This window comes from Vanessa cardui, chromosome 16, assembly GCF_905220365.1.
Source record: "Vanessa cardui chromosome 16, ilVanCard2.1, whole genome shotgun sequence".
Taxonomy (NCBI): Eukaryota; Metazoa; Arthropoda; class Insecta; order Lepidoptera; family Nymphalidae; genus Vanessa; species Vanessa cardui.
This window is the reverse complement of record NC_061138.1, coordinates 7485114-7498834: the sequence shown is the minus strand read 5'-3', so window position 1 is coordinate 7498834 and position 13721 is coordinate 7485114. Positions and strand designations below refer to the sequence as shown.

The 13721-nt window shown below is 33.3% G+C and overlaps 1 protein-coding gene across 2 annotated transcripts in view; it reads left to right on the top strand.

Annotated features, from left to right (window-relative positions):
* The window catches only part of LOC124536033 (fibrous sheath CABYR-binding protein), a 59440-nt gene that overhangs the window by 5645 nt on the left and 40074 nt on the right, over positions 1–13721 (top strand). For both annotated transcript variants that reach the window (XM_047112431.1, XM_047112430.1), the window contains exon 3: positions 8457–8630. In XM_047112431.1, the coding sequence (XP_046968387.1) occupies positions 8457–8630 (174 nt within the window). The remainder of the gene's footprint in view (positions 1–8456; positions 8631–13721) is intronic.

Here is a 13721-nt window from a genome sequence, read left to right as displayed (position 1 = left end):
TATGGATATTTTACGATACTTATATTTCTAGAGGTTTGAATGTAAGCTTGTAAGTGAAATAAATTAAAGATTTTGAAACTAGACACTAATTGCTTGACCAATGTGAGTGAAAGGCATCATGTCTTTCTCCTATTTATTATACTTTAATAAACTTCCTCAATTCTCTCTTTAGAGTAAAGCATACAGGTTTTCCTTGATTGATCCCAAATATTAAAAAATAACCATTTCGAAAGGACTCATTATTAATACATAGGATAAAACAAAGTCGTTTACTTCTGTCTGTCCCTATGTATGCTTAGATCTTTAAAATTACGCAACGGATTTTGATTAGTTTTTTTAATAGATAGAGTGATTCGAGATGAAGGTTTTTATACTAGATACACGAACAATATAGTAAAGAAACACTGATAATTTTAGAAGTTCCTAATGTCATGTTGTAAATAAACAAATTCTGTGGTATATTTAGAATCAGTATTGCACCCGTGCGAAAACGGGGCGGTCCGCTAGTTATTTATAATACAAAGCACAAAGTTATGTGAACTATAAATAAAATAAGTATACGTTTGTAAAGAATTTATTAGACCTTAAGAAATATAAAAATTAATGTTTTCTCTCCCGATCCTGGAAAGTTTTTGTCGTCAGAATTTCACGTTAGACGTCGTATTTTCTTCCCGGTGACGGCGACGACTTATTTTGCTCACGAGTGTTGTTCGTGACTAGCATAGACGAAGCGTTACTTTAAATTCAGTTGCAATTTTCTGGTGGATGATGGATTCGGTCTTGGTCAATAACGCCCTTTCATTAGTCTTCCCCTGATTTATTGTGTTCTCTGATCTTGTAGAATACGAAACTTTTATACTGAGATTGGTTAAATGATACTTCGTATGTATGTGAATTGATCGTTAACTCACGTATTTAATATAAGGTACATGATTATCTTGCGTTAATTATGTTAATTTAATGTAGCACAGATAATTACGAGTTGATTTTTAAATCAATTTTGTGTTGGGTTCAAAATAATATTTTATTATTTTAGTTTGTTGACCTGTAGGCTTAGCATTGTCGATTATTTTAGATTCAAGACACAACACAACCCGTGGGAATATGTTTTGTCATTGTTATAAAATGACAATCTATGAATAGGTAAACGTGTGTCTTTATCATATGGAAAAATGAAAATAACACAATAAACATATTGGAATTAAGAAAACATACGAAATGAATATTCACTTACCTTAGAGATATAGAAATTAAGAAAGGTTCATATTTTGAGTTTCATTGTTTCTTAATACCAAAATATTACCGGCTGTGATTCTGATGGATCACAGTCGGTAATATTTTGGTGACGTAATTGTGTACTTATAGCGTATGTTTGTTTATGGTTGTGTTGCAAAGTCCGCTGTGCCACGACGCGACGCCGCCGCACCGGATCACCTTGAATCTTCGCGTTACGCAAAGCTGTGGTTCTAACAGAGCTGTCTTAATGATCCGAGGCAAAAAGTTGGTTGGGAAATTAAAAGGTCTCTTTCATAACAAAATAGAGCTGTATTGTGACGTATTCTAAGAGGTAACTCACCTGTTCACAAGCACTGATCAATTATGATGTTTATGTCTAATTTATGTAATTATTTTTGATTGTGTTGTTTTTCTATAAATAGTAAAATAGAATTTGCATCGTAATAATAATACGACTATAAATTAATATATAATGGTGATCTGAGACACGAAGAGGTATTCTATGTCGTAAAACATTATACGGTTAGGACGAGTTGTATCTTGCGTAACTTGATGACCTTTATGGTGCATTCATTTAGGGATGGTTCGTTACCATGTTTGACATTTATAGGGTCAGTATAAAAGTAGCTTTATAAGAGTTATATATTTTTTAATACTAACAATAGAAGTAGATCTTCAAATATTGTGTTTATGTTGTAACTAGGCTTTTAACCTTCGCAATAACATTTCGATAGTATGACATTGATTGCGATTCTTTTTTTTTTAAGTGTAATCTGTTGCCAATCGCGCTAAAGATCACTTTTGATTTAATATTTGTTTAGAAACACAAAAAAACAATTTCAAAATATAAAAAAACTGCTTTAATATTACTAGACTCCTATCAGAAATGTAATTTTATAAACTGAATCTTACGATATTGTTAATACTTTATGTGATGAATACACAAAAAAATATTGTAAAAATAATTATATATGTATGAGCTCTATTTATATATAAAATCATCAAAAATATTACACTGAAAGCTTAAACATTTAAATTATAATTTACTTACTCATACAATACATAAACACAGTTTATAGTTCGCAATATTGTCTCTAGCGAAAGTTGCAATACGGTCAATGACCCCAGGTCGCGGGTGCATCCACGTCATAGAAAATCACGGTTTCGAATATAACACTCACTTGTTAGCCGTTCTGTTGGCGTACTTAGAAAGTAATAAGGCATTATGTAATAAAGGAGAGAATATCTTTAAATTTTGCGCTATATTATAGTATTCGTATTATTAAAAATAAGGTAGCTCTAGAAAAACATATAAATACCCGGAGGTTTTCAAGCAATGTTTATTTGGTTGCTTTGAGAGACCTGAGATGTCATTTGTTTTTGATATTTAAAATATACGTGTGTTTATATGATATGATACATATAGACATTCTAACAGATATTTATTAAATTAGTACAAACAGTCTAAGTAATGACGCAGTTCGTCCTGTTTATCTCGTGGGTAGACTGAAAGGCTGAAGATTTTAAGGTTTTCGAATCGAATTAAATAAGGATATGCTTGGACAGTTCTTACTGTTACACTCCCATATCTCGAAAGGCACATCATCTATTACTGCTGCGACTTTTTACCCCGGTTTCTCATAATTTTCCGGCACCGAGGCTAAAATCGGTCGAGAGAGTGCTTAGGATTGGTTGTGGTTAAATATGTACCAATAGTCCGGAAATTACAAAAAAGTCAATGTCATATAAGTGTTATTGCAAAATACCGGTGGTAGCTTCACTTAATATAGTTGCTAAATGACGATTTAAAAGTCAAGTTTTAAAAATCCTTGTAAAAGTCTACTTGAATAAAATATATCTTGTTTGTATTTTTTTTAATATAACGAGGTATTTAAAGTACATATTTATTAATTACAAAAAAAATCTTTATATTATTTTAAGTGCCACGTTAAATTTAATGAAGGTATACAATTTTAAGGTATGAACGTTTTGCGTGTTGTGTTACATTTTCTTTCCCCTTTTATGTTCATTTTATGATTGCTATAATACATATTAACATCTGAAATAAAAAATAATTACTTTCTTTTCACGCAAAATTTAACTTTCTAATAAATTTACTTCACGGCAAATGATACACTTTTGTTTGAATATTGCTATAGTTCTTTCGTTACGGTATTGTGTTATTATAAATTATTTTGTTATTAATTATGTAACTCTTGAAATCGCCAATAGCTTCATTATATTATAACGCGCAATAAAATTTAATTGAATAAATAGTTACGAGTTGATTTATTTTTGACTAAAGCTAATAATTTTTAATTCGTGCGTTTATTTGTTTCTTGGTTAGGTTATATAATTAAGTTTCGTTCTTTCAGGATATGTAGGTATAACCTATTAGGATTTCGTTAAGAGGACATATTTTACTGTTTTTTTTAGAAACGAAAATCAGTATAACTTGTCAGTTTTAGGTGTGTAGTTTATTTTTGTGTTGCACATATTTTAAATAATAGACAGTGAATATTTCGTAAAATTAACAATTATTATACCTTCCTAATGTAGATCGTCGCACAGCCTTAGCTAGCTTTAATAGATTATAAATTAAAAAATAATGTGATAGTGTTAATATTGATAGCATATTGCAATTTCTGAGGCTGCAGGTGTAAAAAGATCTTCTTAGTAAAGTACTCAAGGGTCAAAGTATCTAACTCTCTCTCTCTCTCTCTCTCTCTCTCGTGATATCCATCATTTGTTTATGAAGTTATCTGATAGAAAATATATGGCGTGAACTCTGTATGCAACCGTCCATGACTCGTTCGTGCGGACGCTTCACAGGAAAGGTTATTTTGTTATTCGTTGAAAAATCTTTTTGTTTAACAGATAAATAACATATTTTTATACCTTTCTTTTGTATATTTAAAGTAATAACAATACCAATTATTTTATAATAAACTAGTAAGCATATTAATTTTGTAAATGTAGGGGTTGTATAAACTATTAAAATACGAGCAATATGCATATTTTCAAACAAAGCACACTCAATTTAAATATCTGTTAAAGCACAAAACATCCTCGCATCCCTATACTATTGTGTATTGTTATTTTGCTTTGAAGTACAATTCAAAATTACATAAATAGCAATGTGCCGCAAATTGTTTTGAAATTGCTTCGTTTTAGGTCTGGCTGCTCTAAAATTACCATACGATGTAATGAACGAATGTATCTGTTATTGAAGCAAAAAATAAGAATTAAATAGCATTATTTGTATTTTGTTTTAAGGCAGTGGTTAGACATCCGCTCCACGGAAAATACTTAAGGTCTTGTGCCCATTTCCCATTCGCCGTTCGTGTTGGATTGCAGCCGAGTCAGATTGCTGTATAATCGGACGATGAATAAGGAAATAGAACGCATATGTATTTTATCTTTGAAATTGGCAGACCGATGTTCTTTAGGAGGTTATTATTTTAATGTTCTTTAGGGTATTTTTTGTATTACAACACCAATTTTTGGTAGGCATACCTGGATATGAATTTATCGTAACGACTGACGATGGGAAATCACAACTGTCTATATAGCATGATCATACCATGGTAGACTAAATACGATAAATGTATACCCATTAAATCATGAGTTCTACGTTTGGATTGTATTTATAGATATATGATATAAATTATTATAAATGGGCACTTTGAAATAATTTTACTGTCATAGAGAAGATTAGTTAAGAAAAAAAAAACAAAATATACGTACATTTATAAATGAATGCGGTAATCAACAAATCCATGTCATAATTATTGCAATTATATCAAAAAAATCACAATTTTGCTTAAAACCTCTACAATATATCAATCAGAAGTTCTTATACGTAGATTTTTATTCATTTAATAACTTCTAAAGTCTGTGAGGGACGGGCATTGAATTACATTCAAGAGTTTTATTCCCTTTGGTAATCCAATCCAGCATCAGTTATTTCCTTTGCGTCTCTATTATCATGTTGAGGTCTTAAGTTTCTAAAGTTTAGTCCATTTTACTTTTTGTTACTTGCATTTCGTTCGAGAATATTTTTTCAATTTTATATATCAATACAATATTATTGATAAATTATTACATTATAACCAATGATATTCTAATAAACAGATATGTTATATCCATACTAAACAACAGAAAAAAGTGTGCCGCGCCGGAGACCGTTTATTTAAGTTTATTTTTACATTTCGTTGAAAGTAAAAAGGATAGCTTGATAAAAACAATAAGTAAAAGGGATAGCTAGATGTTTTAATTACGCAAAACGTATTACTACGTAATTATGATGTATTATAACGTATTACTACGTCAAACAACAAAAGGCTAACGTCACAATTAGGACGTTTTCTAGTCTTCACTTTTTGCGCGTTAATAACATATCTGTTTATTTCAACATCATTGATTATAACTTATTTAATTGAGCTACCTGTTCAAATGTGTGTGATATATAAGTTTTAATTGAGAAATTGACAGTTGCTATAATTATTTTATCATTCGCCGGCACTTCCTCGTTATCACGCAACGTAGGCAATAACTGTTAACGTTTAAAGTATTTCGTAAAGCAGTAAAAGTGTTGTGGGCGTCGCGTCGGTACAATGCGACAATTGTAGGCGACGTAATCGTCGTTTTCTATCGGTTGCGGTCGCGAACACCGCTCGCTTGGCTGCTCGTTATTAACTGACAATACTTTAAATCATTTTTTGCTTATTTTAAAGTAATTTGTTTTCCTACATTACATAATGAAGATGTCTTCTCGTCCAAAACAACTTATTTCGTATTTTTGATCTGTTTGTAAATAAAACTCAGAAGTGTTTCCACGAAGACACAATAACATTAGTGATTACATAAATATGTACTTCTGCCTTCACTTCCATTGAGGCGGAATATTCTAAGAACAATTGACACTACATGAAGAATTGTCTAGTTAAATATTATTCGTCTGAAGGACGAAATTAAAACTGTAGATCTTTATGATTGTCATACATATTCGTACTTACGTTTCTTATGTACACCCACGGTATATTTATTATAGGTTTGGGAAGCTCTTTTTGAAAACGACTGTTTTGCTGAATTTCTAATCAATTTGGTAACAATAATTTACTATCTCACAGATTAAATAAATAAAATATTGATATAAAATACTTATCATTTCAATAAAAAGGGAATTTGAATTTGACGTTTTTATTCGTTAGATTTTTATGTGATAACATTTCAAAAGACTTTCTAAGTTAAGTTTAGGGTGACGTGTTAAACGCTCGAATATAGGAACGTCACGTTAGTAAAGTTATATTATAAATAACAAATGTTAAAAATATAACAAAATTTACGTGTGGTGTTGAATTTTTTCATATGTTTCCTTATTTATTCGATAAAATCATGAAAGCAACGTTTACAAGTATCCTTAAGAGTTAACTTGATCACGCGCAAGTGACAGATGACCGCTATGATTAGTATGTCACGTCTACTGGTTATAAAATTATACTTTCGTGTAATGCTCCACGTTTTCTTAAAATTGATCATAGAAATATTTCATAATCTTAGCCTTTTTCTTATGAAACTAAAACAATACCAATTAAAAATATTCGAATTTCAAAAACATTTTAAATCGTTCTGGATTTATACGTCAAAAATGTTCATGCAGTTTTGAAACTGTAATATGCTTTTGCATGAGCTGAGTTTTATTTAAATTGCCATTCTATTTCCACATTTAATTGCGTACATATTAATTTAAAATCAACTGTGTATGTACAGCTATTGAATACATTGGCTTGCAGCAACTAACCTTGCACTTTTTCTATGCATGGTTTATACGGGCTCAGAATCCGCAATATTAAATACATTATCTAGTGAGAACTCTATAATTGGCCTGAACAAAGAGCTCGGGTACATTTGTTTGTGTGGGTCTGTTTGTTTACAGAAGTAGACATAATTCGTTACTATAAATTTACAAATTCATAATGTTTTTTTTCGAGTTGTCCGTATAAAATGTTAAGCTATTACTGTTATGGAATGGTCTAAGTTTATAAAACATTTGTATACTCGAAGGAAATATTTGTAAAGGACTTACGTAAGAGACTGGGTACTTCGCACAAAGCGCCGCCATTTTGCGATGAGCACTGGATGGCTTTTCTGAAAGTGAGCGGTGCCGTGGAACGTCGACAACTTTTTGCACGTTGTGTTCAAAATTACGTTTTTGTGTGAAAACAATTTAAAATTATTAATTCGTAAAGGTTGCTTGATATATTACTTGGGTTAGAAAATACGCAGCAACTAAAGATAAAAAACATTTATAAAACTGAAAATTATAATATTTTGGATGAATTGATGACTCGGCATGCTATTTTTTTGCTGAAGGATGTTATTGATATTTATAAAAGTCATAAAAACCATGTATGCTATTATGATAATTTCTAGGCAATCTAGCAAATAACAAGCTATCAAGTACTTCCGTCATTTACCTGCTATTCATCTCTAGTCTGTAGATAATTTACTTTAACGTTTAATTATAAAACGCAAAACACAAATTTTTATATAATCTGTGTTTTGCGTTTTACTGATACTATATTTACATATGTTAGTTTAAATACACTTAACGTTAATGATAGACTTTTTTAGATGCATATATTTATATGTTTCTTTTTACAATATTGTGGATATCCTTATGGAAGGATTAGAAATAAATTCTTTATAATTTTCTACTGCTAGTTGATGTAAATTTGCCTACTAGCTAGATTGTTTGTATCTGTCTATTGTTAGATGATTTTTTAAAACATCACTCATACCCATCCAGATATACGTAGTATTTTAAATACATGTTTAGTAATTGTACGTCGAGTCGAGATGGCCCAGTGGTTAGAATGCGTGCATCTTAACCGATGATTGCGAGTTCAAAGTTGCCTGGGCAAGCACCGCTGATTCATGTGCTTAATTGTCTTTATAAGTCATCTCATGCTGAGCGTTGAAGGGAAACATCGTGAGGAAACCTGTATGTGACAAATTTCATAGAAATTCTGTCACATGTGTATTCCACCAACCCGCATTGGAACAGAGTGGTGGAATATGTTCCAAAAACCTTCTCCTCAAAGGGAGAGGAGGCCTTTAGCCCAGCAGTGGGAATTTACAGGCTGTTGTTGTTGTTGTTGTAATTGTACGTCTATATAAAATAATAAAAAAATAACAAGTTATCATTTTGTTTCTAGGATGAACCATTACCGATCGCTAACGCCCACGCCCTCCATGCTGCGCCACCAGTAGTGCAAGAGGCGTCATCTGTGCCTCAGCCTCAAAAGCCAGTTGTTGGATCTCCCGACAGCTTATTGAAGGAGGATCCTCTCAACCACGCCGAATCTAAAATCGATGAAGATAAACTCCAGGTAATACAGCATCTCTTATTGATACGCTTATAAATTACGAAAACTTCTAAAAATCTTTGGAAAGGCTATAATGACTTTTTCATTGTGCCATTAAAGATAGCAATTATATATGTCGGCGCGGAGCCACGAATTTAAGAAAAACACGTGTCCAGAAATGATTATTTTAATAATTTAAAACTGTTTCATTGTTAAATGAATAATTTTTAGTGAATTTTGAAATGTTAAATTACTCTGAAATATTTTAATGTTTGTAAACAACTGTTATCTTGAGTGAATAAGTCTACCCACCTATTTTTGTTATAAAAGAACAAGCGCCCGTCGGTTTCGACAGACTTGGTCGAGCCGTCGGAGCGATCGGACAGTCTCATATTGGAATAAATCAGAGAGGATTATTTCCTGAGTTTTATTTCATACCACCGAAGATGGTTAAAGATAGAAACTCTGACACTCGTGACGTCAGCTATGCTGACGTCATGTTTTTTAAAAACGCGCTCGGACATGATACTTCGTTATCAGAAGTGGGATTGGAAAAAGCTCCGATCTCTGCTACGTCCTCATCAGCTTCGGTTCCACCTGTCACATAAGGATCGCTACAAGACAGAACCATATTGCGAAGTGATAAGAAGATCTCTAAGCACTTCACACTAACTGCCTGCAACTTCGGTGTAATGGGGCCCATCTATATGGCAGGACCGCAAGCCACGCATCCAATAAATCATTCATCAGCTCCAAGGCCGACTAGTGCGGGAGTACCCACTTCATCAACACTTGAGGCGGCTACTTCCTACAATTAAGAACAATACGCTTCAAGGGCATCCTCATTTGCCATGCTGTTCATATGTGTGGAACATCTTAATTGAAAAATCAACAAGAGACCATGTGGATCACGGAGATCATGGATATCATGGGGAAATGAGACACACTAAGATAACCAATACGTCAGGAAACAGCCGAGCAAATGGCCAAGTGGAAAGAATTATTACTACCCTCAAAAACGAGTTAATAAAAATGAAGAACTATGAGACCGAACAGTGCATCCAGTATATGGAGTTCCACGACCCACTTTTTACACAAAGAAAACATTGCATACCACCTGAACTTCTTAAACCTGATCGACATTAATAACCAGAGGACTTTGCAGCACTAACAACACAACAACAGCAACGAGTGACTCTTGTGCGGAATAAAACAGTCATCGCTTCTATTCTCAGAAAACTAAAATTAATTATTTTCAGCATAAAGATTAAAGAGTCCACGTAACCACCATTACTTGATGTGATTAATTAATTGTGTCTTTCGAGATTTACAGGTTTCATAAGAACACATCGCATCGCATCGCGAAGGTGGTCGGCAGAGGGCGCTCGTGATCAGCTTCGTCGTGCACCGCAGCTGGGCGACCAAGAAATGCGACTGGTGCAGAGCACGCACTATCCCGCAGAATGGCATTAATTACACAACTACAGCAACAAATGACTCTTGTTCGAAATATAGCAGTCATCTTTTCTATTCTCAGAAAACTAAAATTAATTATTTTCAACATAAAGATTAAGAGTCCACGTAATCACTATTACTTGATATGACTAATTAAATGTGCCTTTCGAGATTTACAGGTTTCATAAAAATGACGACAGCGGAGAAGGTGGTCGGCAGAGGGCGCTCGTGATCAGCTTCGCCGAGCACCACAACCAGAAACGCGATCGGTGCAGAGCGCGCACCGTCCCGCAGAATGGCCGTGACAGTGGGAGTTGTCGTCCATATCACGAGCTGGTCAGTCAGTGCGAGTGGTCAGCATCGACGAGAAATAATCATCGCAACTGTGAGGCAAAATTTACTTATCTTACCTCTTAAAATCTTAAAACAAATAAAAAAGAAAGCAATAACGAAAAAAAAAAAAAAAAAAAAAAATTAAATTATAATTAATTACCATTGAGATTCCTCATGCAACCATAACTAGACACGTACACTCTGGTTTGAGAGTGATACCTCTGAGCTAACCACGTGTTACCCTCGTACTACTCACGGATCCTTGATGTATCCAAAAGTGAACCATGAGATACCGTTGGGAGGCGTTGTGGAGCCGTGGTAGCCATTTATATACCGTAATCTGGAGAGTGATACCTCTGAGCTAACCACGTGTTACCCTCGAGCTACCCGCGGATCCTTGATGTATCCACAGAGAACCATGAGATACCGTAGGGAGACCTTGTGGACCGTGGTTAGACATGTATACACCACAGATCTACGAGAACCTTTAGTAGCCATTTATATACCGTAATCTGGAGAGTGATACCTCTGAGCTAACCACGTGTTACCCTCGAGCTACCCGCGGATCCTTGATGTATCCACAGAGAACCATGAGATACCGTAGGGAGACCGTGTGGACCGTGGTATAGACATGTATACACCACAGATCTACGAGAACTTTTAACAGTTATTATGACACAGTTATGAGCATAGTATGCGTAAAATCTTTCCATATTTATTACAATAAAGGTGCATGAGAGATTTCTTTGTGTACTGTTTTACAAAAAAAAATTATCAAACGTCAACATGATGTGTTGCTTACAGATACCTGCGTCAAAAATATTTTTGATTCGCAGATTTCCAATCGCACAACTTGGGCAGGTGCAGAGCGCGCACCGCCTGTCAGAATGGCCGTGTCGGCGCGGAGCCACGAATTTAAGAAAAACACGTGTCCAGAAATGATTATTTTAATAATTTAAAACTGTTTCATTGTTAAATGAATAATTTTTAGTGAATTTTGAAATGTTAAATTACTCTGAAATATTTTAATGTTTGTAAACAACTGTTATCTTGAGTGAATAAGTCTACCCACCTATTTTTGTTATAAAAGAACAAGCGCCCGTCGGTTTCGACAGACTTGGTCGAGCCGTCGGAGCGATCGGACAGTCTCATATTGGAATAAATCAGAGAGGATTATTTCCTGAGTTTTATTTCATACCACCGAAGATGGTTAAAGATAGAAACTCTGACACTCGTGACGTCAGCTATGCTGACGTCATGTTTTTTAAAAACGCGCTCGGACATGATACTTCGTTATATACATTTAATAGTAAACCTTAGCTTATATAAATATTTCGATTACAGTAATTATATTTTCTCATTCGAAGACTGTTTAGACAAAGTCATTACTCGCACACACGTGAAAGTGTCATTAGTGCATTTAGCTCTCAAATCACGGCGGAATGGATAGAGTTTCCCGCTTGCGACATTTGAACTACGTTCTCCTTTTTCATGTTTTCATTGCCTTAACGAGCACACCGGTAGTGTACGAATGTTTAATTGAGACAGAATACAAATGACGCGGCCGTTGTGTAATGCATTATGTAAATTTGTTAACAATAATTTCGATTCATGGGTTAAATGTACAAATGCATGCGATGGAGCGTGGCTATGCAAGTGGTGACGTCACGAGACCGCTTTCACTTGCTTTGAGCTTCGACCATTGCACCGATCGTGAAAGCGGATATAGGAATTATCTTTCACGTCGGTTTAATGCATTACATTTACAATAAGTAAGAAACTTTATGTACCTTTATATTCTTATGTTCATATATGTGTATATAGGTTTAGGCTGATACTTATACTTGACTGCATCATTGCTTTAATGGCTAGACGTATTGTGGTTTTCTGTCAAAAGATTCTGATTAACAAATTGGATTCTTGAAACTTCCAGAAACTTCCAGTGTGTACTCATCCCATGCTCATGCATTCACATGTAAAGTCCTGTACCTGAATTGCAATCATTATTATTATACTAGTTAATACAATGTAAAGCTATTCTATGGTTGCTCGTCACTTATTGTATGTTGATGGTACTATGCCAAAAACTTTCACGCAAATGCCAACAGCTTTAATTCAAATCGAAACGCATTGAATACGAAGAAAATAAGCACTCATGTTTACATTATTACTAGCTAACTGCCCTGACTTCACACGGATGAAATTTATTAATTAAAAAATGAAAAAGACACTCAGAAATAAAATGTAATAATCTATATATTTTGTTATTCGTAGCTGTTCTAATTTTGCTTGATTCTGTTAAATAATTAAAAATATAAATGTATCTTTTTAGAATAAAGATCAATGAAATAAGTGCGTCAAATTTCGAGAAATTCATTTCGCTCATAGGAAATTACTTTATCGAAATTCCAAATATCGTAAATCAAAAGTTCCGGCCTGAATTATCTACGGCGAATTCAATCCTTAAAGTTTTACCGCTACGGATTACACGAACTTTTTTTTTATTTTTAACCTTTATGATAGGTTTTGAACTTCTTATTAAAAAAGTATTCGATTAAAACATACTTTTTACAATAGACTGTGACATAATTTTAATGTTTTTTAATTATCGAATATAAATTATACGGTCTTTTTCGATATAATAAATTCGCAAATATTTTAATATGGGTATCCTATTTTGACATACTCTAATAAAATTGAATGTAGCCATAATTCAAAACTATAATAACAGAAGTACTTACTACTTAATGATTATTTATTTATACCATCGATATTTACTCGATTTAAACGATTAAATATCGATATCGTAGCAGATTATAACATTTATTAATGTGCGTAGTTCATTTGCAAATAGTAGATATTTGCATATGGATTTCAGCTATTTGATTAAATGATGAGCTATCTTTTCGATTGCTAGTAATATTTACAAACGCATAATGTAACAATGGCGCGCAGGCGCATTGTCTCGGGCAGGATGTCCGAGAGTATTGTGGCCGGCAAACAGTACAGAACGAGATATTTTTTTCATTCGAGATTTTCATAAAATAATATTTTTATTTTTGATCACCTATTATATAAAAAGAGAGAAATCGATGTTCTATGAATTATTGTACAATGCATTCTCTCAAATAACATAAGATCAAAGATGAATAAAGATATGCATAGTCATACATCTCACAGATGACAGCTGTTGTACGTATTTGACATTTCATAGAATACAATGTTAACTAATCAACATGCTCGAAATACAAGAAATAATTTGAAAAAAGAATGAATAATTTTATTTTTAAAACAAAATTACAACAATATTATGTTTATGCGGTTAAC